The sequence below is a fragment of the Anolis carolinensis genome, chromosome 1 (assembly GCF_035594765.1).
Source record: "Anolis carolinensis isolate JA03-04 chromosome 1, rAnoCar3.1.pri, whole genome shotgun sequence".
Classification (NCBI taxonomy): Eukaryota; Metazoa; Chordata; class Lepidosauria; order Squamata; family Dactyloidae; genus Anolis; species Anolis carolinensis.
The window spans coordinates 157,281,227-157,302,219 of NC_085841.1; the positions used below are offsets into that span (position 1 = coordinate 157,281,227).

A 20,993-nucleotide genomic window follows, 5' to 3' on the forward strand; every position below is an offset into this window, starting at 1 on the left:
TGGAGGAAGAAAATCTGCTTTGTTTTACTGCTTTGTGTTGAATTAATTCACTTTTACCTGAGACGTTGTTTGGACGCCCCAAGTAAAAATGCAGGAGCTCACACATTTTGTGAGCAGCCTGGATGCGCCCCAAGTGAGCATGATGAACATTTTGCTCTGTAGGTCTGAATTTCCAGAACACTAATTACTTAAAGTAACTTGTCAGTATGACAATTTCCAACATAATTGCAAAGATAGCAAGATGCATTTATCTGTTTGCAGAATGTTAATTGTTTGGCTCCTTTTACTTGTATGTATTCCAAGGTTACCACTTTCTGGAAGATTGGAGAAATTATGATTAAGACATAGTGATGGAGTTGGTGGTAGTGGTGGTGGTGGTTGTTTTTGACATATTGCTACAGTGGGAGAGAGTATCTATTACAGATGGAGTAGAATTTTTTCAGAATATATATGAGAGGTAATGATGCATATCCATATCACAATATAATTGTGTCTATTTGGAAATGCCTAGTGCAGTAGTTCTCAACCTGTGGGTCCCCAGGTGATTTTTTTTTTTACTAAATTTGTAGACTTCTATATTAGTATATGCAGTAATGTGTGCCTTTGAGTAATCTGGAATCAGTATTAATTGATTTGAAGGTAGAAATATTTTGACACAGTTTCGCAAACAGTGGTTGGCTGAACTTAGTAATAGTCATTGTTTCTTTTAGCTAAAGCCAGTCCTACCATTCTACTATGTTTGTTGTTTTTAGCTGATGGCACGTTGACGTCAACAAATGAATGAGCCCTCCAAGTCACTCCATCATCAGTAGCCCTTCTCTTACAGTCCCAGAGCCATGGCTTCCTTGATGGCATCTGTCCATCCAAAATACATCTTTTCCCTATTGCCTTCTACCTTAATAAACACAATTGTATTTCCTAGTGACTCATGTCTTCTCATGCTGTGGCCAAACCATGACAAATAAAATTCAAGCTTTATTTGCCTTGCGATCCATTTATTTATTTTTTAAACAGTATCCATAGAACTCTTCTTCCAGTACCACATTTCAAATCAGTTGACTTTACTCCTCACGTTCTCGACTGTTTACTTTCACTTCCATACCTAGAAATGGGAAACATGCTGGCACTGACTTTCCTAACTTTAGTCCTTATTGATAAATATTTTCACTTGTGGAATTCCTACAAACTGAAATTCTCTTCAGAGATCTTAACTGCAACTTCCATTCTGATAATGACTGAGACAAGGTATTTATAATCTTGAGCTACTTCAGTACTTTCATGGTATACTTGGAGCCCCCAGATGGCGTAGTAGACTAAGTGACTTGAAGGTTGGGTTGCTGACCTGAAAGCTGCCAGGTTCGAATCCCACCCGGGGAGAGCATGGATGAGCTCCCTCTATCAGCTCCAGCTCCATGCGGGGACATGAGAGAAGCCTCCCACAAGGATGGTAAAACATCAAAACATCCGGGTGTCCCCTGGGCAACGTCCTTGCAGACGGCCAGTTCTCTCCAGAAGCAACTCCGGTTGCTCCTGACACGAAAAAAAAAATTGGTATACTTTTGTATATTTTCTTTTTTTCTTCTATTTTGTATTGTCTTGCTTAATTTTCTTGGTAATTATTTTAATTATTTGCTGTATTCTACTAGTAGTCTTGTGTCATCTGCATATCTTAAATTGTTGAGTTTCCTTTTTTCAAGTTTCAGGCCTTCTTTTGTTTATTTTTTTTTCATGTATGATATATTCAGTACACTAGTTAAACAGACAATGTGATAAAAAGCAGGCTTGCCTTGACCTGCGTGTCAGTTGGAAACCATTCCAATAGTTTGTTTTTGTTGACAGATTTTAGTTAGAATCAATACAATTCTAGAGGTATTCCATCTTTCTGGTGATTTATTTCTCTCAAGTGCTCTGAGTACAGCTTTCATCTCACTTTCATTTTATTTTTTTTATTACACAGTAAGCAGATCTATGCTAGTTACCTTGAATTTTTTGTATTGATTTATTTTTTAAAAGCAGGATGCTATATCCAATTCTGCTTAACTGAGAAGTTTTATCAACCATTCAGTCACAGATGGAATTGCATTTCCCTTTCAGTGATGAGCATATATTATTTGGGCAGCTGTAACTGCGTATTGAAAAAATACCATGTCCTTTTTGTCAGTTTGTGTCACTTTCAAAAACTGGGGATTTGTCTTCATATGGTTCTTCCTCAAAATAATCTGTCATCCTTCCGTGTCTTTTATATTGTTTTTAAGTGTATTTTCCCATCTTTTTTATTTCTACTTGGTGCCTTATGTATTTATGCAAAAATGAAGTTTCAGTATTTTTTTTTAGAACTAACAAACACTGCATTTTAAAAAAAAGAAAACAAAATTAATGAACAGAAGAAAAGATTATCAAACTAGTTTTTCAAGATTTGCAAGATAGCAGTAGTGTAATTATCTTATCTTAGTGTGTCTCTTGTAGGCCCCTTAAGGACCTTAGCCTGAAATTTGTGGAAGCCTTTAAGGCCTTTGTATAAAGTACTCAGTTTGGACTGAAGTACACATTACTTATTTAACAGAAAATTTGATACTAGAGGCAGAAATGATATGGAAATCATACGTATATATTTCTGTACAAAAAGATGTGTTCAACAAGTTTCACTAAACTTTTTATTGAAAACTATCAACATGCATGTGCAAAATAAAACAACCAAATCAAGCAAGGCTTGTGTAAGTAAACAAAAACATTTTGTACTAACTAGAGACTTGAAGATTTGTTCCAAAATGATTCTAGGGAGAATTCTCTTCTTTCACTCTCCACTTTCTGTGATTTACATTGAGTTGGGCAGATTTATAGACTTTTTTAAACATCTTGAGAGTAACTTGTGAGGCAGGCTTATCTGCTGTCCCTTTTTACTCTGTGTTGCTGTTCTCACATACTTAATAAGGGATTGTGTAGGCAGCTGGTGTTTGCTTTGCCTGTAGTAGGCTGGCACACAAGCTATGGTAAAATCACATTACAGTAGAGTCTCACTAATCCAAGCCTCGCTTATCCAAGCCTCTGGATAATCCAAGCCATTTTTGTAGTCAATGTTTTCAATATATCGTGATATTTTGGTGCTAAATTCGTAAATACAGTAATTACAACATAACATTACTGCGTATTGAACTACTTTTTCTGTCAAATTTGTTGTATAACATGAAGCTTTGGTGCTTAATTTGTAAAATCATAACCTAATTTGATGTTTAATAGGCTTTTCCTTAATCCCTCCTTGTTATCCAAGATATTCGCTTCTCCAAGCTTCTGCCGGCCCGTTTAGCTTGGACAAGTGAGACTCTACTGTATTTCCCAGTTCAAATTTTACTGCACTGTTTATTGCAGCTTACATGCTGCCTTAACCCAACACTTCCTTCACTATCCTCCCAGTGCTAGTGCTGCCAATACATGCCAGCTAGAAGACAAAGAGGAAGAAGCTGGAATTAAAAAAATGTAAAAATAGCTTCTTTGCCATGTCAGAGGCTTTGCTAACTGACATGTGCCCTTATTAGTGGTCTAGCATCTGCTCTTAAAAGTTTTAATAATCAGCAGTTAAATGTGTGTTTTTATAGTGCTGCTGGATTAAAGAATGAACAGAAAGGACTATTGGAAATTCTTTGGGATTCAAATAAATAGATCAGTAATGGCATTCCAAGTCAACCTGACTTAATCTGGGATAGATTTATAGACCCCCTCTGGCTGCACACAGCAGGAGACATTTTGCACAATTGCAGATAACCTTTATGTCATCTACTGCAACACAGCCTTATTGTCAGCTACTACACTTAGCTTACATAAAAGGTCGAAAGTAGAAGTTGGGAACCGCAATGGTTTTCAAAACTATTCTGGTTTGAAAACCACTGCAGTTAACCACTTCTGGTTTGAAAAACCATTCTGGTTTTGATAAGTAGGTGGCTTTTGTAAAACAGTGCATTAAGACTTTGAAATGTCTTAATGCGTGAATTCCCTCTTTTGGCAGCTTTCATAGCGGCAGTAGGGGGGAGCAGAAAAGGGCAGACAAATGAGTTTGAATGGTTTGTAGTCAGAAGGATAGCTTTGGGTGCCACATATGACTCTTGGGATATTACTTAACACTGGTTAAACGCAAAGTAACTGAAAACTTTCTTCAACAGCCCCTATTCCCTGTATTCTAACAATATGCAGTTCTATATGTTGGAGTCAGATTTGTAAAGAGTAAGTTAGAAATGAGAGCTGAGCATACGAGGAATTCAACATCTTGAAAGTACAGTAGAGTCTCACTTATCCAAGCTAAACGGGCCGGCAGAAGCTTGGATAAGTGAATATCTTGGATAGTAAGGAGGGATTAAGGAAAAGCCTATTAAACATCAAATTAGGTTATGATTTTACAAATTAAGCACCAAAACATCATGTTTTACAACAAATTTGACAGAAAAAGCAGTTCAATACACAGTAATGTAATTACTGTATTTATGAATTTAGCACCAAAATATCATTATATATTGAAGACTACAAAAATGGCTTGGCTAATCCAGAAACTTGGATAAGCGAGTCTTGGATAAGTGAGACTCTACTGTACTAAAGAAAAAAGACAGAGAAAAGACCCAACACTGAGGAAGAGACAGTTGATAAGTAAATAAGGCAATTGTAAACAAAAAAGTAAATCACAGAGGTGATTATGTATCTTTGTTTAATCAATTTTGAACGATTCTTGTATTTTAAACTGCATAGAACAGTGTGCAATCCCAAATGATGGCTTTCAAAAGAACACCAAGGTCAGGAGGGGTAATCAACCACCTAGGAAGGAGAAATGTTTACCTCTATTTCCATCAGTCACCTTCCCTTTTATTTCACCCTATATACCTGTAATGTTCTGATGTACATCTCTTTAGGAAATTGGGGGGGGGGTAGCAAAGCGGTTTGAGGCCAATTTGTGTTCAGTGTAATCATCTTCCTGACCTCGAACTGGTTCTAGACCTGTCAGTCAAATCACCCCGCAGTACAACTTTTTGAACCAGTTCCAAGCTGGATTATAGTGTCGAAGCACCCCCACTGATGTTCTACCCTGCCCTTATTCTGAAAAAGAAATACCAAGCCAACTTTGTTTAAAGTTCATGGCGAGAGCATGGTCAATGACCTTGGAGAGCTGCATCTAACCTGCAGGCTTTAGTTTGAGGACCCGTATTCTAGGTAGTACATATTTGAAAGAATGGATTTCTTCCAATTGTCTTTTTAAGGTCTGTGGGCTAGATGTGGCCCTCCAAGGTCAGTTACCCACCCACCCTAAATTTTAGGCTTTGGATGGAATTAAGTCTGAAACAACATGTCAGATTACTGATGTGATAGATAACATGTTACAAAAATGCCATCAGATAGCAGATACTGCTTGAACATTCTGTCTAATATAAACATGGTTATATGGGCAATAGTTTAAAAGGATGTAGATATGCCTATATTGTTTTGACATACAGTAGAGTCTCACTTATCCAACATAAACGGGCCGGCAGAACGTTGGATAAGCGGATATGTGGATAATGAGGGATTAAGGAAAAGCCTATTAAACATCAAATTAGGTTATGATTTTACAAATTAAGCACCAAAACATCATGTTATACAACAAAATTGATAAAAAAGTAGTTCAATGCACAGTAATGCTATGTAGTAATTACTGTATTTACGAATTTAGCACCAAAATATCACGATGTATTGAAAACATTGACTACAAAAATGTGTTGGATAATCCAGAATGTTGGATAAGCGAGACTCTACTGTACTTGTTCTATAAACCATACTAATTTTAATTTAAAAACTGAGTAAAGGTTGTTGTCCAGTTGTATGCATGTGGGCATTTTTTTTCTATTTCAATGACTTTCTTTATGTGTTCTTGTTAAGGACTAACCTCCACAAACTTAACAGAGCTTATGTCTGAGTAAATATGCTAGTGTTCAGCCTGGAAAACTCATTGAGCATTTGTTTATCAAGTGATTTTCTTCAGTCATTTGAAACATTAAACTTTATTATTTAAGTTTACTAACAACCAAACCACATATACAAATAGTCTCCAATTCTCATGGCAGAGGGAATAGGAATAGTCATTCGGTAACATTTTGGGAGCTCATAGAATCATAGAGTCGAAAGAGGCCTCTGCCAACCCTCTGCCAAGAAGCAGGAAAATCACATTCAAAGTATCCAAAACAGATAGCTATCCAGCCTCTGCTTAAAAGCCTCCAAAGAAGGAGCCTCCACCACACTACAGGGCAGAGTGTCACTCCTGAACTCTCACAGTTAGGAAATTCTTTAGTTTTAGTTTTTAGTTTTTACACAAAGTGGGTAAAGCTAAAGAGCACTAACTACAATGTTAAAACATTATAGTTGGCCTTTTGAATCCACAGATTCTCCATCCATGAATTCAGCAGGCTGTTGAATCCATGGACAGAGAATTTGTGGATACAGAGGACCAACTATAATTTTAGAAGGCAGACATAAGTCTGTTGTGGCCCTTGATGAAAATGAGTTTGGCACCCCTGATTTACAAGTATGTGCTGAAATCAAAAATATACAGATAATCATCTGTAAACCTGTATATTTATGTAACAAGTAAAAGATATACTGCTTCTGAATATGACTGTTCCATTTTAGTTCTAAACTTCATTTATATCCTTAATCTTAAGAATTTATAGAAGAAAGCGAGCCATTTTCAAGGTAATGTGTCTGTACTGATGTTGTAAACTACTGTAGAAGCCTACTCAAAAACTATAGGAACCAAATACACTATAGTAGAAGATTCTACACTGGCTTGCAAATTTGTGTGTCTAGTTTGCACAATTTTCATCATAGAGAAGAAGCAAGAAACAAAAGTATTAGAATTCATTTTTTGATGCTCAGGGTTCATTTTGTAAATGTGTAGGTGGTAAATTGCTCCCCTGAAAGCTTTTATGTACACACAAAGAATGAGAATGAGGGAAAGTGACTAGATTTCATTTTGTGCACCATACTTTGTATAATTTTATAAAGATTATAAGTATTTTCATTTTGTTATTTTTAATATCTTTATTTGGAAGGAATCACACAGATGGACTAATTTTCAAATGAGTAAACTTGTATTTCCACATGTTTGAATTACACACTGACTTCCTTTTTCCCCTCCTAGTTGAGTATGTTGTGGAGTATGATTATGATGCAGTACATGATGATGAGTTAACCATTCGCGTTGGTGAAATCATAAGGAATGTCAAAAAACTAGAAGAGGAAGGATGGCTAGAAGGAGAACTAAATGGGAAGAGAGGCTTATTCCCTGACAACTTCGTTAAGGCAAGTACTTCATGTTCATCTCTGTTCTGTATTGGAACTTTGGACATTAAATTATGCCTTTGTTACTAAAATTTCATAAAAATGATTTAAACTATGACATGTAATTCTGAAAGTGTTCATTGGAGAATATTCTATAATGTAAAAAAGACATTTTTATTTGCGTAAACAGTTATTGTTCCAGTGATTATTTGCAGCCTCTCTCATTTTCTTACATAAAGGTATTTTGCAAAAGGTCTCTTTCCAAACATTTGAATGATGTGATTTCAACTGAAAATTTTTGTTTGGTTTATGGATGGGAATAGGTACCCAATGCATATATTTATTTTTGTTTGTTAGTTCAATTATGATTCTTCCATGTTTAGAAATTATTTGATCTCATCTATGGGTATGAAATTGTACAAGGTAGGTTAGAGGTAGAAAGTATAACTATGCTTTTGTACCTTTGGCCTCTAATACATACAAGAATACATACAAGAGAGTGGATGGTAAACAAGCGAGATTATCCTGTACGGAGAGAGACATTCCCCTATTTTTTTCATTTTCATTTTCCTCTCTTCCCAAAAATACACATGCTCATTTTTCCTTTAGTATAAATCAGGGGTTCTCAAACTTTTTCAGCCGCAGAGTCCTTTTTGAAGCAAAAGTTTCTCGTGGAACTCCAAAGAAATGTTTATCTGCTGTATTATATATTATATTTATATATTAGGCATGGGTTGCCAGTGGCAGATGAATGGGAGGGTGTTTGTGTGAATTAATTCACACAGTGCAAAAAAAGGAAAGATAGAAAGAGAGAACAATAAAATATTTAAAGTGAAGAACAATTTTAACTAACATAAACTTAACAGTATTTCAGTGGAGAACCCCCGGGGCCATCCAGTCCAACCCCCTTCTGCCATGTAGGAACAACACCATCAAAGCACCCCAACAGATGACCATCCAGCCTTTTAAATAACAATGATAGTAATAGCTGTAGAAACAGTCAGGCTGGACTAGAGCAGGGGAGGAGAAGGAGGGAGGAGGAGAAGTAAAACCCAGAGCCCCTCAGTTTGCTTCACAGAGCCCCAAGGCTTCCGTGGAGCACAGTTTGAGAACCACTGGTGTAAAATATATTCATAAGTTCATTTCTTCAAAATTAAAGGTGTGATGTTTAAAATTTCACAAACATGCTAAATTGTACAGTTACTGTCACGACCCAGGCTGCAGAGCACCAATAACCATACACAGAGGCCAGAATCTATCTAATATCTTTATTGAAGGAATATATAAAGTTAATAAAAACAAGTGTAGAAAATAGTTCAGAATTAGACCTTTCAGGAAAGGTCAGAATTAGTCCAAAAAAGCAATGTCCAATAAGAAATATTAAGGTCCAAAGTTGTAATCCAATAACCGAAACACTCACTTTGCCAAGCAAAGTGAGGGGAGATGACAAGGTCCTTTAGTCCATGAAACTTGAGCGAGGCTAGGAAATAACTTGATACTTGAAACAAGGCTTGAACGTGGAACAAGGTAACTAAGAACAAGAACAAGGTCCGTGGAATAACTTGATAAATCCGTGGAACAAGGCAAGGATTGATCCTGGGAAACAAGGCAAAGTCCGTAGATAAACAAAGGCTGGGAAGCAAGGCGAAGGCTGGATAGCTAGGCAAAGGCTTGAGCAGGAGCGAGGCTTGAATCGGAGCGCGCTGTCCAGACACAACTCGCTCCGTAGGCTGACGAATTGACTCCGCGAAGTTACTACGCGGGTAAAACACCTAAATAGAGTCTAGCTTTCCCGCCGAAGCAGTTCTCTGGGAATCAGAACCGAAAGCTAACTCTGAGACCAGATGTGAGACTCCCCAAAGATTCTCACGAGAAGCAGTCTTAATTGGCCACATTCTTAGCTGCAATCCTTGCACTCCTGCGCGAAGCTGAATCCAAACTTCTCTGTTGTTTACAAAACTCCCGGTGCAAGAATACGGGAGAAGTAGGCTCTGGGCTTGTTTGACATACTTCTGGGAGACAACTTTCTTGCAGGTGCAAGGTTCCCAGATCTGCCTGGGAAAGATCTGGCTGAGAGGAATCCAGTTCAGACTGGGAAGGTAAAAAACCCAAGTTTTCATCTTCATCAGGAATTACAATGTCCTGAGCAGGACTACAAGGCCCATGGGTCATCACACTATCCCCCTCCTCAAGGCCCCTCCCAAACTGGGGCCCTCTCCCCGAGGCGCGAGGTCGTGGTTTGGTGGGATAGGTCTGATGAAAGCGACGGGTTAGATCAGGAGCATGGACTGTGGAGGCGTCTTCCCAAGAGCGTTCCTCAGGGCCAAAACCCACCCAGTCAATGAGATATTGTAGGCGGCGGCGGTGAAAGCGAGAATCCAAAATGTCCTCAACCTCGAACTCCTCCTCCCCATTCATCAAAACAGGAGGGGGGGCCGGTTGGTCTGTATCAGGTCGCACACCATCCGCCGGAAGGAGCAGGGAACGGTGAAACACTGGGTGAATGCGCATTGAACGCGGAAGTTGGAGTTTGAAAGTCACGGGGTTTAATTGCGCCACCACTGGATAGGGACCAATGAAACGGGCATCTAACTTCCGGCAAGGGCGGTGGGAGGGCAGAAAGCGAGTGGACAGGAAAACCCGATCTCCTACCTTGATTTCGGGGCCCGGCTGGCGATGTTTGTCAGCGTGGCGTTTATAGTCCTCCTTGGCTTGATCCAGTTGCTGGAGTAAAAGTTGTTGCACCGCTGTGAGTTCCTGCAGCCAATCCTCTGCTGCGGGAACCTCTGAAGTTTCAATGACAGGGGGGAAGAAACGTGGATGGAAGCCGTAGTTTGCAAAGAACGGCGTTTCTTTTGTAGAAGCTTGAACTCCATTGTTGTAGGCAAACTCAGACAGTGGTAACAGAGAAGCCCAATTGTCCTGTTGATAGTTTACATAACAGCGAAGATACTGCTCCAAAGTGGCATTGGTGCGCTCCGTTTGCCCATCTGTTTGGGGATGATGAGCTGAAGATAAGCGAGAGTCTATGCCCAATAGTTTTTGTAGTGCCTTCCAAAAACGAGAGGTGAATTGAGATCCACGGTCTGTGACCAAACTCTTGGGCAATCCATGTAGTCTGAAAACATGTTGAAGAAATAGATCCGCAGTTTCCTTGGCCGTGGGGAGGCCTTCGCAGGGAATGAAATGGGCTAACTTGGTGAATAGGTCCACCACCACTAAGATCGTGGTGAATCCACAGGAAGGTGGTAGGTCAGTGATGAAATCCGCGGAAATTATTTCCCATGGGCGAGATGGGGTAGGAAGGGGGTGTAAAAGCCCTGAGGGCTTCTCCCTTCGTATCTTGGAGCGCTGGCATACTGGGCAGGTGTTGACATATTTTTCCACATCCTTGCGGATCTTGGGCCACCAAAAATCCCTTAGGATCAAATGCATAGTTTTAAATAGTCCGAAGTGTCCTGCTGGTTTGCAGTCATGACACAGACGCAGCGCTTTTTCCCTGCCCGGTCCGGGTGGGATATAAACATGATTTCTATAGCAGAGCAGCCCATCTTTAAGCGAAAAGGGAAAATGCAGACCTTGGCGAAGTTGGTCCTGCGCCCAGGCATCTGCTTGCTGACTAGCCCTGATTTCTTGAGCACAGATGGGTCCTGGAGTAGGGGAAGTTGAACCAATGGGAATGGATTTGGTGTTCCCCACTGTGAGCGTGGCAAAGTTCTCAGGTTGTAGCAGTTGGGATTCAAAGGTCTCCTTGCGTCCTGCAGCGTATTCCGGTTTACGTGACAGGGCGTCTGCTTGCTTGGTTTGGGCTGGGGTCACATAATGGATCTGGAAGTTGAAACGTTCAAAGAATAAAGCCCAACGTTGCTGCCTCTGATTTAGTTTGCGGGCAGTTCTTAGATGTTCTAGATTACGATGATCAGTGTGGACTTCAATGGGAAATTTGGCCCCTTCTAGCCAATGTCTCCAAGTTTCAAAGGCTGCCTTTATGGCCAGTAGTTCTTTTTCCCAAATGGTGTAATTCCTCTCTGGTGTGGTTAGTTGACGAGAATAAAAGGCACAGGGGTGGAGGTGATCTCCCACCGGTTGTAAGAGTACAGCCCCAATTGCCACATCAGAGGCGTCCGCTTGCACCACAAAAGGGGTTCCAGGATTTGGGTGCTGTAGAATTGGCTGGGAGGTGAATAGTTTCTTTAGTTGCTGGAACCCTTTCTCTGCTTGATCAGTCCAGCGGAAAGGCTGCTTTCCACGGATGCAGCTAGTGATGGGGTCGGACCAGCGGGCAAAATCTGGAATGAACTTGCGGTAGTAGTTCGCGAACCCCAAGAAACGCTGCACCTCTTTCTTGTTAGTTGGCGCCCGCCATTCCAATACTGCTGAAACTTTGGCTGGATCCATGGAAAGCCCTAGAGGCGAGATGCGGTAACCAAGGAAATCTACCTCTTGTAGATCAAAAGCGCATTTTTCCAGCTTGGCATAAAGTCCATGATCCCGCAATCGTTGTAACACCATTTTGACGTGGTTCTCATGTTCTGATTGTGATCTGGAAAACACCAAAAAATCGTCCAGGTAGATTATCAAGAACCTGTCTAGATAGTCCTGAAAAATGTCATTGACAAAATGCTGGAACGTTGCGGGGGCTCCGCATAAACCGAAATTCATAACTCGGGACTCAAATAATCCGAATTTGGTCTGGAAGGCGGTCTTCCACTCGTCCCCTTCCCTGATGCGAACTAAGTTGTAAGCCCCCCGAAGATCCAGCTTGGTGTAAACCTTGGCTCCTCGAAGCCGATCCAGTAGATCCGAGATTAAGGGCAGGGGATAGCTGTTCCGCTTGGTGATATTGTTCAATGCTCTGTAGTCCACCACCAAGCGTAGTTCCCCTGACTTCTTCTTCACAAACATCACTGGGGAGGCGGCTGGGGATTGAGAGGGTCTGATGAATCCCTTGCGAAGGTTTGTCTCTAGGAATTCCCTGAGAGCTTCTTGCTCTGGTTCAGTCAGGGAGTAGAGATGCCCTCGCGGGATCGGGGCCCCCTCCACCAAGTCAATGGCACAGTCATAAGGTCTATGTGGGGGTAATTTTTCGGCTTCTTTCTCATTGAATACATCCCAATACTCGGAGTACTTCTTTGGCAAGGTGATGATGGGCTCGGTGTCTGTGGCATGGCATACCTTGGCTACGAGGCAATGGTTTTGGCAATACGGTGAAGCAAACTGCAGTTCTCTGTTGGACCAGGAGATGTTAGGGTCGTGGAGAGTCAGCCATGGAATTCCCAAAATCACAGGGAAATGGGGAACCTCGGTAACAAAGAAGGAAATCTCTTCCATATGTTCCCTTATCCACATCCTGGTGGGTTCCGACCACTGACTTACGGGGCCCGTCTTGAGGGGACGGCCGTCTATGGCTTGCACCACACGGGCATTCTTGAAATCATGATATTGTAATCCCAGAGAGTCGGCATACTCTCTATCGATGAAATTGTTGGTAGCTCCAGAGTCTATCATGGCGTGGATCATGACGGGTCCCCTTTTTGCTGACCATAATGTGACCACGAGAAGGAACAGGACCCCGGTTGGCGGCTCTTGGATGGATTTTTTGACCGGGTTGGCGAGCCTCTCTACACCCGGTCGTTGGCTTCCCCCGCCGGCTGTGTGCCAGTCGGCTCAGACGCCTTCGTCTCCGTGGAGGACGCCGCCGCAAGACGGGCGGCAGGCTTCCCTTTGGCTGGGCACTCTCTGGCGAAGTGGCCCCCGTTCCCGCAGTACCAGCAGAGGTTTAAGCGTTGACGACGGGCCTTCTCGGCGGCATCTAGTCTGGGACGCACATTGCCCAACTGCATCGGCACCTCCTCGCCTCCTCTGGGGTATGGGGTTGGCGGTGGGGGTCTCCACACCGGACGTGGCTGAACGCTGGCGGGAGCGGGGGGTTTTGCCCCGGCTCTACTGCCCTGGCCTCGAACCCACTGTTTCCTGTTGGCAATCATGACTTCAGCCCGTAAACATTGATCAATGAGTGCCTCGAGGGTCTGGGGAGGATCCACCTTGGAGATTTCTTCCAGCATTTCAATGTTGAGACCCTCCCGGAATTGTCCCCTGAGGGCTACATCGTTCCAGCCGGTGTTGTGGGCCAGCACTCGGAACTCGGCTATATACTGAGACATAGGTCTGTCTCCTTGGAAAAGGCGACGGAGTTTGTGACCGGCTGCCTCCAAATTGTCCTCGATTCCCCAAGTCTCCTTGAGGTGGTCCAAGAAGTGTTGCGCTGATCTTAGGTGTGGAGAGACTTGGTCGAACAGTGCCGTCGCCCAGCTGGCCGCTGGCCCGTCTAGAAGACTGTAAACCCATGCCACTTTGATGTCTTCTTGGGGAAACTCGGCAGCACGGGCCTCCAGATAAGCTTGACATTGGCGACGGAAGACATGAACCTTAGAAGCTTCTCCAGTAAACTTGGTTGGCAACGCCATGGCCGGAAGACGAACTCCGCGTTCCTTCAAACCCCTTATTTCTCCATCCTGTGCATTGAGCTTATCACGGATTCGGTCCACCTCTTCCTTGTCGATGGTGTAGGTAATCGGCTGGCCACTCGGCCCAGGTACGACTCCGGTAGACATTCTGGCCGAGGTTAATTGGTGCTTAGGGTGGCGGAGTCAAACTGTCACGACCCAGGCTGCAGAGCACCAATAACCATACACAGAGGCCAGAATCTATCTAATATCTTTATTGAAGGAATATATAAAGTTAATAAAAACAAGTGTAGAAAATAGTTCAGAATTAGACCTTTCAGGAAAGGTCAGAATTAGTCCAAAAAAGCAATGTCCAATAAGAAATATTAAGGTCCAAAGTTGTAATCCAATAACCGAAACACTCACTTTGCCAAGCAAAGTGAGGGGAGATGACAAGGTCCTTTAGTCCATGAAACTTGAGCGAGGCTAGGAAATAACTTGATACTTGAAACAAGGCTTGAACGTGGAACAAGGTAACTAAGAACAAGAACAAGGTCCGTGGAATAACTTGATAAATCCGTGGAACAAGGCAAGGATTGATCCTGGGAAACAAGGCAAAGTCCGTAGATAAACAAAGGCTGGGAAGCAAGGCGAAGGCTGGATAGCTAGGCAAAGGCTTGAGCAGGAGCGAGGCTTGAATCGGAGCGCGCTGTCCAGACACAACTCGCTCCGTAGGCTGACGAATTGACTCCGCGAAGTTACTACGCGGGTAAAACACCTAAATAGAGTCTAGCTTTCCCGCCGAAGCAGTTCTCTGGGAATCAGAACCGAAAGCTAACTCTGAGACCAGATGTGAGACTCCCCAAAGATTCTCACGAGAAGCAGTCTTAATTGGCCACATTCTTAGCTGCAATCCTTGCACTCCTGCGCGAAGCTGAATCCAAACTTCTCTGTTGTTTACAAAACTCCCGGCGCAAGAATACGGGAGAAGTAGGCTCTGGGCTTGTTTGACATACTTCTGGGAGACAACTTTCTTGCAGGTGCAAGGTTCCCAGATCTGCCTGGGAAAGATCTGGCTGAGAGGAATCCAGTTCAGACTGGGAAGGTAAAAAACCCAAGTTTTCATCTTCATCAGGAATTACAATGTCCTGAGCAGGACTACAAGGCCCATGGGTCATCACAGTTACAAACAAAGCATCATCTGTTGCCAAAGCAGTAAAATAGATGTGAGCTTGATTTGAAAATAGGCATTGCAGAGATTTTCATTTTTCTGAAAAATGCTGCCTCACCAGCACTACTTTTCATGGTTTTGAAATTTTCCAGAAACAAAGAGCGGTGTCAAACCCTTTCCAAAGAAAAGGTGGCATCTGCAGTCAACTTGAAGGAGGAGGAGTATGGCACTGATGCAGCAATAGTTAATAATAATAATAATAATAATAATAATAATAATAATAATAATAATAATAAAGTGCAGACTGTGCAAGGAAACCGATGAAACCATTGATCATATCCTCAGCTGCTGTAAGAAAATTGCACAGACAGACTACAAACAGAGGCACAACTATGTGGCCCAAATGATTCATTGGAACTTATGCCTCAAGTATCACCTCCCTGCAGTTAAGAACTGGTGGGATCACAAACCTGCAAAGGTTGTGGAAAATGAACACGCAAAGATACTGTGGGACTTCCGGATCCAGACTGACAAAGTTCTGGAACACAACACACCAGACATCACAGTTGTGGAAAAGAACAAGGTTTGGATAATTGATGTTGCCATCCCAGGTGACAGTCGCATTGAAGAAAAACAACAGGAAAAACTCAGCCGCTATCAGGACCTCAAGATTGAACTTCAAAGACTCTGGCAGAAACCAGTGCAGGTGGTCCCAGTGGTGATGGGCACACTGGGTGCCGTGCCAAAAGATCTCAGCCGGCATTTGGAAACAATAGACATTGACAAAATTACGATCTGCCAACTGCAAAAGGCCACCCTGCTGGGATCTGCACGCATCATCCGAAAATACATCACACAGTCCTAGACACTTGGGAAGTGTTCGACTTGTGATTTTGTGAAACGAAATCCAGCATATCTATCTTGTTTGCTGTGTCATACAACGTCGTTGTGTCAATAATAATAATAATAATTCCTTCTCCTCCTCTTCTCTTGCTTTATATCTCTTAAAAAGAGACCCAAAGCTGTTAATAATAAAATCAATGTAATATCTTCTATATATAAAAGGCTTTTGGCATCACGGCGACGCACAAAACAACAAAATCCAAAACCCCTGTCAGGACCCAGGCTGCAGAACACCAATAACCATGCGCAGAGACCAGAATCTATCTTGAGTGGGGTTTTTGACCGGGTTGGCGAGCCTCTCTACGCCCGGTCGCTGGCTTCCCCCGCCGGCTTGGCCCCAGCCGCCTCGGCCGACTCCGGCTCCACGGTGGACGCCGCTGCCAGGCGGGCGGCGGGCTTCCTTTTGGCTGGGCATTCTCTGGCGAGGTGGCCCCCATTTCCGCAGTACCAACACAAATTCAAACGTTGGCGGCGGGCCTTTTCGGCAACATCCAGTCTGGGGCGCACATTGCCCAACTGCATCGGTTCTTCCTCGCTTCCCATGGGGTTTGGGGCTGGCGGTGGAGATTTCCATACTGGTCGTGGCTGAATACTGGTAGAAGCGGGGGGTCTCACCCCGGCTCTTCCACTCTGACCTCGGAGCCACTGTTTTTTGTTGGCAAGCAGGACTTCGGCTCGTAGACAATGATTAATGAGTCTCTCAAGAGTCTCTGGGGGATTCACCTTAGAAATTTCTTCCTGCATCTCGAAGTTAAGGTCCTCACGAAACTGCCCTCTGAGGGCGATATCGTTCCAACCGGTGTTCTGAGCCAGCACCCGGAACTCGGCTATGTACCGGGACAACGGCCTGTCCCCTTGAAGGAGTCGCCGGAGTTTATGGCTGGCCGCCTCCTCGTTGTCCTCGATTCCCCAGGTCCTCCTAAGATGGTTCAAGAACCCTTGCGCGGAGCTTAGGTGCGTGGAACCTGCATCATACAGCGCCGTCGCCCAATTGGCCGCAGGCCCATCTAGAAGACTATAAATCCACGCCACTTTGACATCTTCGTGGGGAAATTCAGCTTGGCGGGCTTCTATGTACGCCTGGCACTGGCGACGGAAAACATGAACCTTGGAGGCTTCTCCAGAAAACTTGGTTGGAAGCGCTAGGGCAGGGAGGCGCACTCCACATTCCTTCAAGCCCAGAATTTCACCCTCCTGTGTTCGGAGAGTATCACGGATCCTTTCGAATTCATCCTTGGAAATGGTGTAGCTGAGCGGTTGGTCTTCCGCCCCGGTTCCCGTAGACATTCTGGTCTTAGGTTAATTGGTGCTTAGGGTGGCGGAGTCAAACTGTCAGGACCCAGGCTGCAGAACACCAATAACCATGCGCAGAGACCAGAATCTATCTAATATCTTTATTAAGGAAATATATAAAGTCAATAAAAACAAGTGTAGAATATAGTTTAGAAGTAGACCTTTCAGGAAAGGTCAAATATAGTCCAGGAAAACAATGTCCAATATGTGATATTAAAGTCCAAAGTTATAATCCACTTCACCGAAACACACACTATTTGGCAAGCAATAGTGTGGGGAACTGTCCATAGTCTTTGAGGCTTAAGGTAAATCCGAAGGAAACTGGAAAACAAGGCTTGAAACTGAGAAGCAAGGTCCGTGGTTTAAAACGCGAGGCAAGGCGAGACTTGAAACTTGGCAAGATCAAACTGGAAACAAGGCAAACATGAATCAAGAACTGAGTCCATAGAAGTCCATGGTACAAGGCTGGGCAGGAAACTTGATCCGGGAACTGGGAACTGGAGTACGAAGTCTACACACGATCTCACTCCTCAAGCCGACGAATTGACTCCGCAAGGATTTCTTTGCGGGCAAACACCTATATAGGATCTTGTTTTCCCGCCAAGGAACACTTTCTCTGGGGAACAAGAAACGAAACCTATACTGTGTCCAGATGCATGACTCCTTAAAGTTTCCCAAGGGAAACAGACTTAATCAGCTAATTGTCTGGCAGCTATCCTGGCGCTCCGGCGAGTCGCCTCTCGAGCGCCTCTATCTTGATTATAATAATCCCGGCGAGAAAATGGGGGAGATTTCTGCTCAAGGCTTGTTTGGCTGACTTCTTGTGGGCAAACATCTTGCAGGTGCAAGGGCTCCAAATCTGGCAGAAACGGTGGGAAACCCAAGTTTTCCTCTTCATCTGCCACAATAGTACTAGGAACGGGACTACATGGCCCATGAGTCATCACAACCCCCCAAACTCAAAAATTGGCAACACAATCAATCATCCCCGTCTTAAGTAAGATACAACACAATTATACTAAAAACACAATCACAACACCAACAACCCCAACAGGCGATGTACGCATGTGCCACAATCCTCCCAACCCTTTCCTCGCGCGCGCGCACACCCCTCGCTCACCCTCTCTCGCGACCTCCACCGCCCTCGCGCCCTTCACCCTGTTGCTTCATCTTCCTGCCTTCTCTGCCCACCTGATAGGTGGCTACTCTCTGCGGGCCTCCAGGTGCCCCCCCACGGACCCATACACTTTGCCGCCTTCCCCGGCAGCCGGAAAGGCCGCGGAGGCTCCATGTGGCTGCTGCACCTCCAGGCCTCAATTTCCACCCTTCTCCAACAGCCGACACACACACACCACATCTCCATATCCATGTACACCCCCTTCCCCCGCTACCTCCTCGCCCCTTCCCGGGAGGGTGTCTCTTTCCCGGGACGGCGTCCTACATGAGGCCGGTGCTTGGGTGCCTGGCTAGGCCTCGCCTCCCTTTTCAGGCAGCAGGCCCAGCCAAACCCTTCCTCCACCTTTCCCTCCTGCAAAGGGCAGCCGCTGAAAGCCCAAGGCAGCAGGATGGCGACAGAGGACAACAACCCTCTGTGGCTGTGCTCCGACCTCAGCCAGCAAAACATTCTGGACTCCAACTCCCAGAAGCGCTTGCAAGCTTCTTCAATGGCTATGAATTCTGGGAGTTGAAGACCCAAGCGGTTCCCACCAATGCCAATGGACGGCATTTGGGACTCCAACTCCCAGAAACCCTCCCCGGATGGTTCAAAGGCCAGGAATTCTGGGAGATGAAGTCCACAGTACCGGTTGAAAAGACCATTGGCCAGGCACCAAGGGAAAAAGGACAGGAAAAACAAAGTCACCCTCCTTTTCTCTATGACTGGCCTTCATGGTCTATTATTATTAGCAATAATAATAATAAGAATAAAAATAATCCAATAATAATAACCCAACCACATATCCTAGGAGTGACAGTTAAACTGATAGTTAAATAATAATAATAATAATAATAATAATAATAATAATAATAATACATGCACAATGTCACATATAGGAGTATTATTATTATAAATTTAAACCATAACTATCCATATCTCACATTTCTGTCTATCTAAACAAACATACATGGAATTTCATGTCTACACTTTGGCCCCGTCTCCAAGACATCTCATTAAATATCCCTATTATACAAATACAGGGTATATTTATCCAAATCTAGGTAAATCCCAAAATCCATCAACATCAGTATTTCAGATTTTTCTCTATCGAAAGAAACATATTGGAATGTCACGCCTCCATCTGGGCCCATCCACAAAACATCTCATTAACTATGCACACTATGCAAATGCACGGCATACATTTATATATTAATTTACTAAATTTACATCCTGCCCTTCTCACCCCGACGTAGACTCACAGAAGCCTATAAATAATATATACATACAATACGTTATATTATTATCATCGCACAATATCAACATTACATATTACGTACTATATTCTACTATACCACTATACTGTCATATTATTTCTAATAAAAATAAAAAACAAATACAAAAAAACCCAAAATAAAATAATAAAATTAAAAAACATAAATAAAATAATATAATTAAATAATAAAATATAATGCATACAAATAATAAAATAAAATAATAAAAACACAAATAATAATAAAACAATAAAAATAAAATAAATACAAATAATACAATAAAAATAATAACAAACACTAAAAAAAATCATTAAAAACACCCAAAAACACTAAAAACACTCACTCAATAAAATACTATAATAACACAAAATAAGTAAAAATAATACAACAAAATAATAAAATATAATAAATAAAAAACGTAAGTTACAATAACATTAATTAAAAAATACAAATAACATCAAATAAACATTCCACAACAATTTTTAACCAATACCACCACCACTTTGCCACAGCAACGCGTGGCCGGGCACCGCTAGTACAGTATAATTTAAAACCTAAAAAAACAGAAACATTAAAATAAAATTGGTCATAAGACAATATAAAAATAAATAGTTAGAACTGCTTAAAAACCTTTTAAAATACAGGTTCAGGCAGATTCGTACAGAGAAATGCGATCATCCACATAGCCTGGACCAAGCTGTATAGGGCTTTAAAGGCTGCTGGAACAAATTGGCAGCCAGTGGAGCTGTTGCAAAGGGTGTGGAGTGGGGTGGGGGGTTGCTTGCTCCCTATAGCCAGTCCCACACTGCAATGTGGCTGCAGCTCTTTGGATCTGCTAGAGTTTCCAAACACTCTTCAAAGGCAGCCCCACATAGAGTGTGTGATCATAGTGAACATGAAATCAGTGAAATTACAAGTCCCAGTTATTGTAGAAAAATAGGCTCCAGTTCATAAAAATAGTCTGAGAAGCCAGCCTTGTGCCTCAGAACCGCTCAGGAAAAGATACATTGATGAAAAAGTGTTGCTGACTCCTGCCTTTTGAAGTAAGAGCTACAATTCCAGACTGAATAGAGTCATTTGATTTTCCCAAGTCAGACATCATGCACCTGGCCTTATCATGTCTTGATGCAAATCCAGCTCACAAACCTGAGAAATTTTGATTTACTTCAGTACTTTGGGTCATGGTACTACCTGCCGTTTACCTTGCAGTTGCTTCTAATGTACATTACTGCTGCATTGGAACTCAACTATTTGACTTGTTTGCTTCTGTCCCTCATCTGCCATTGAAGTGCCACATCTGTTGCCCCTTTGGTCTCCAAATGACCACACCTGAACTGGATCTGAGCTGTAGCTTATTCTGGAGCCAGATCAGATTCTGACCACCTTTCTTTAGTAAATGTTTCGTGGTACAGCCCATAGACTGGCATCACTTATTACTACAGGGTAGGTCTCACTCTACTATA

The 20,993-nt window shown here is 42.8% G+C and overlaps 1 protein-coding gene across 2 annotated transcripts in view; it reads left to right on the forward strand.

Moving 5' to 3' along the window:
- Positions 1 to 20,993, forward strand: part of cd2ap (CD2 associated protein) — a 98,692-nt gene that overhangs the window by 7,780 nt on the left and 69,919 nt on the right. Inside the window, exon 2 of one of the 2 annotated variants that reach the window (XM_062957197.1) lies at positions 7,151 to 7,315. The exons of the other annotated variant lie outside the window; for it this stretch is intronic. Within the exon in view, the coding sequence (XP_062813267.1) occupies positions 7,151 to 7,315 (165 nt within the window). The remainder of the gene's footprint in view (positions 1 to 7,150; positions 7,316 to 20,993) is intronic. 2 annotated transcript variants of the gene reach the window in all.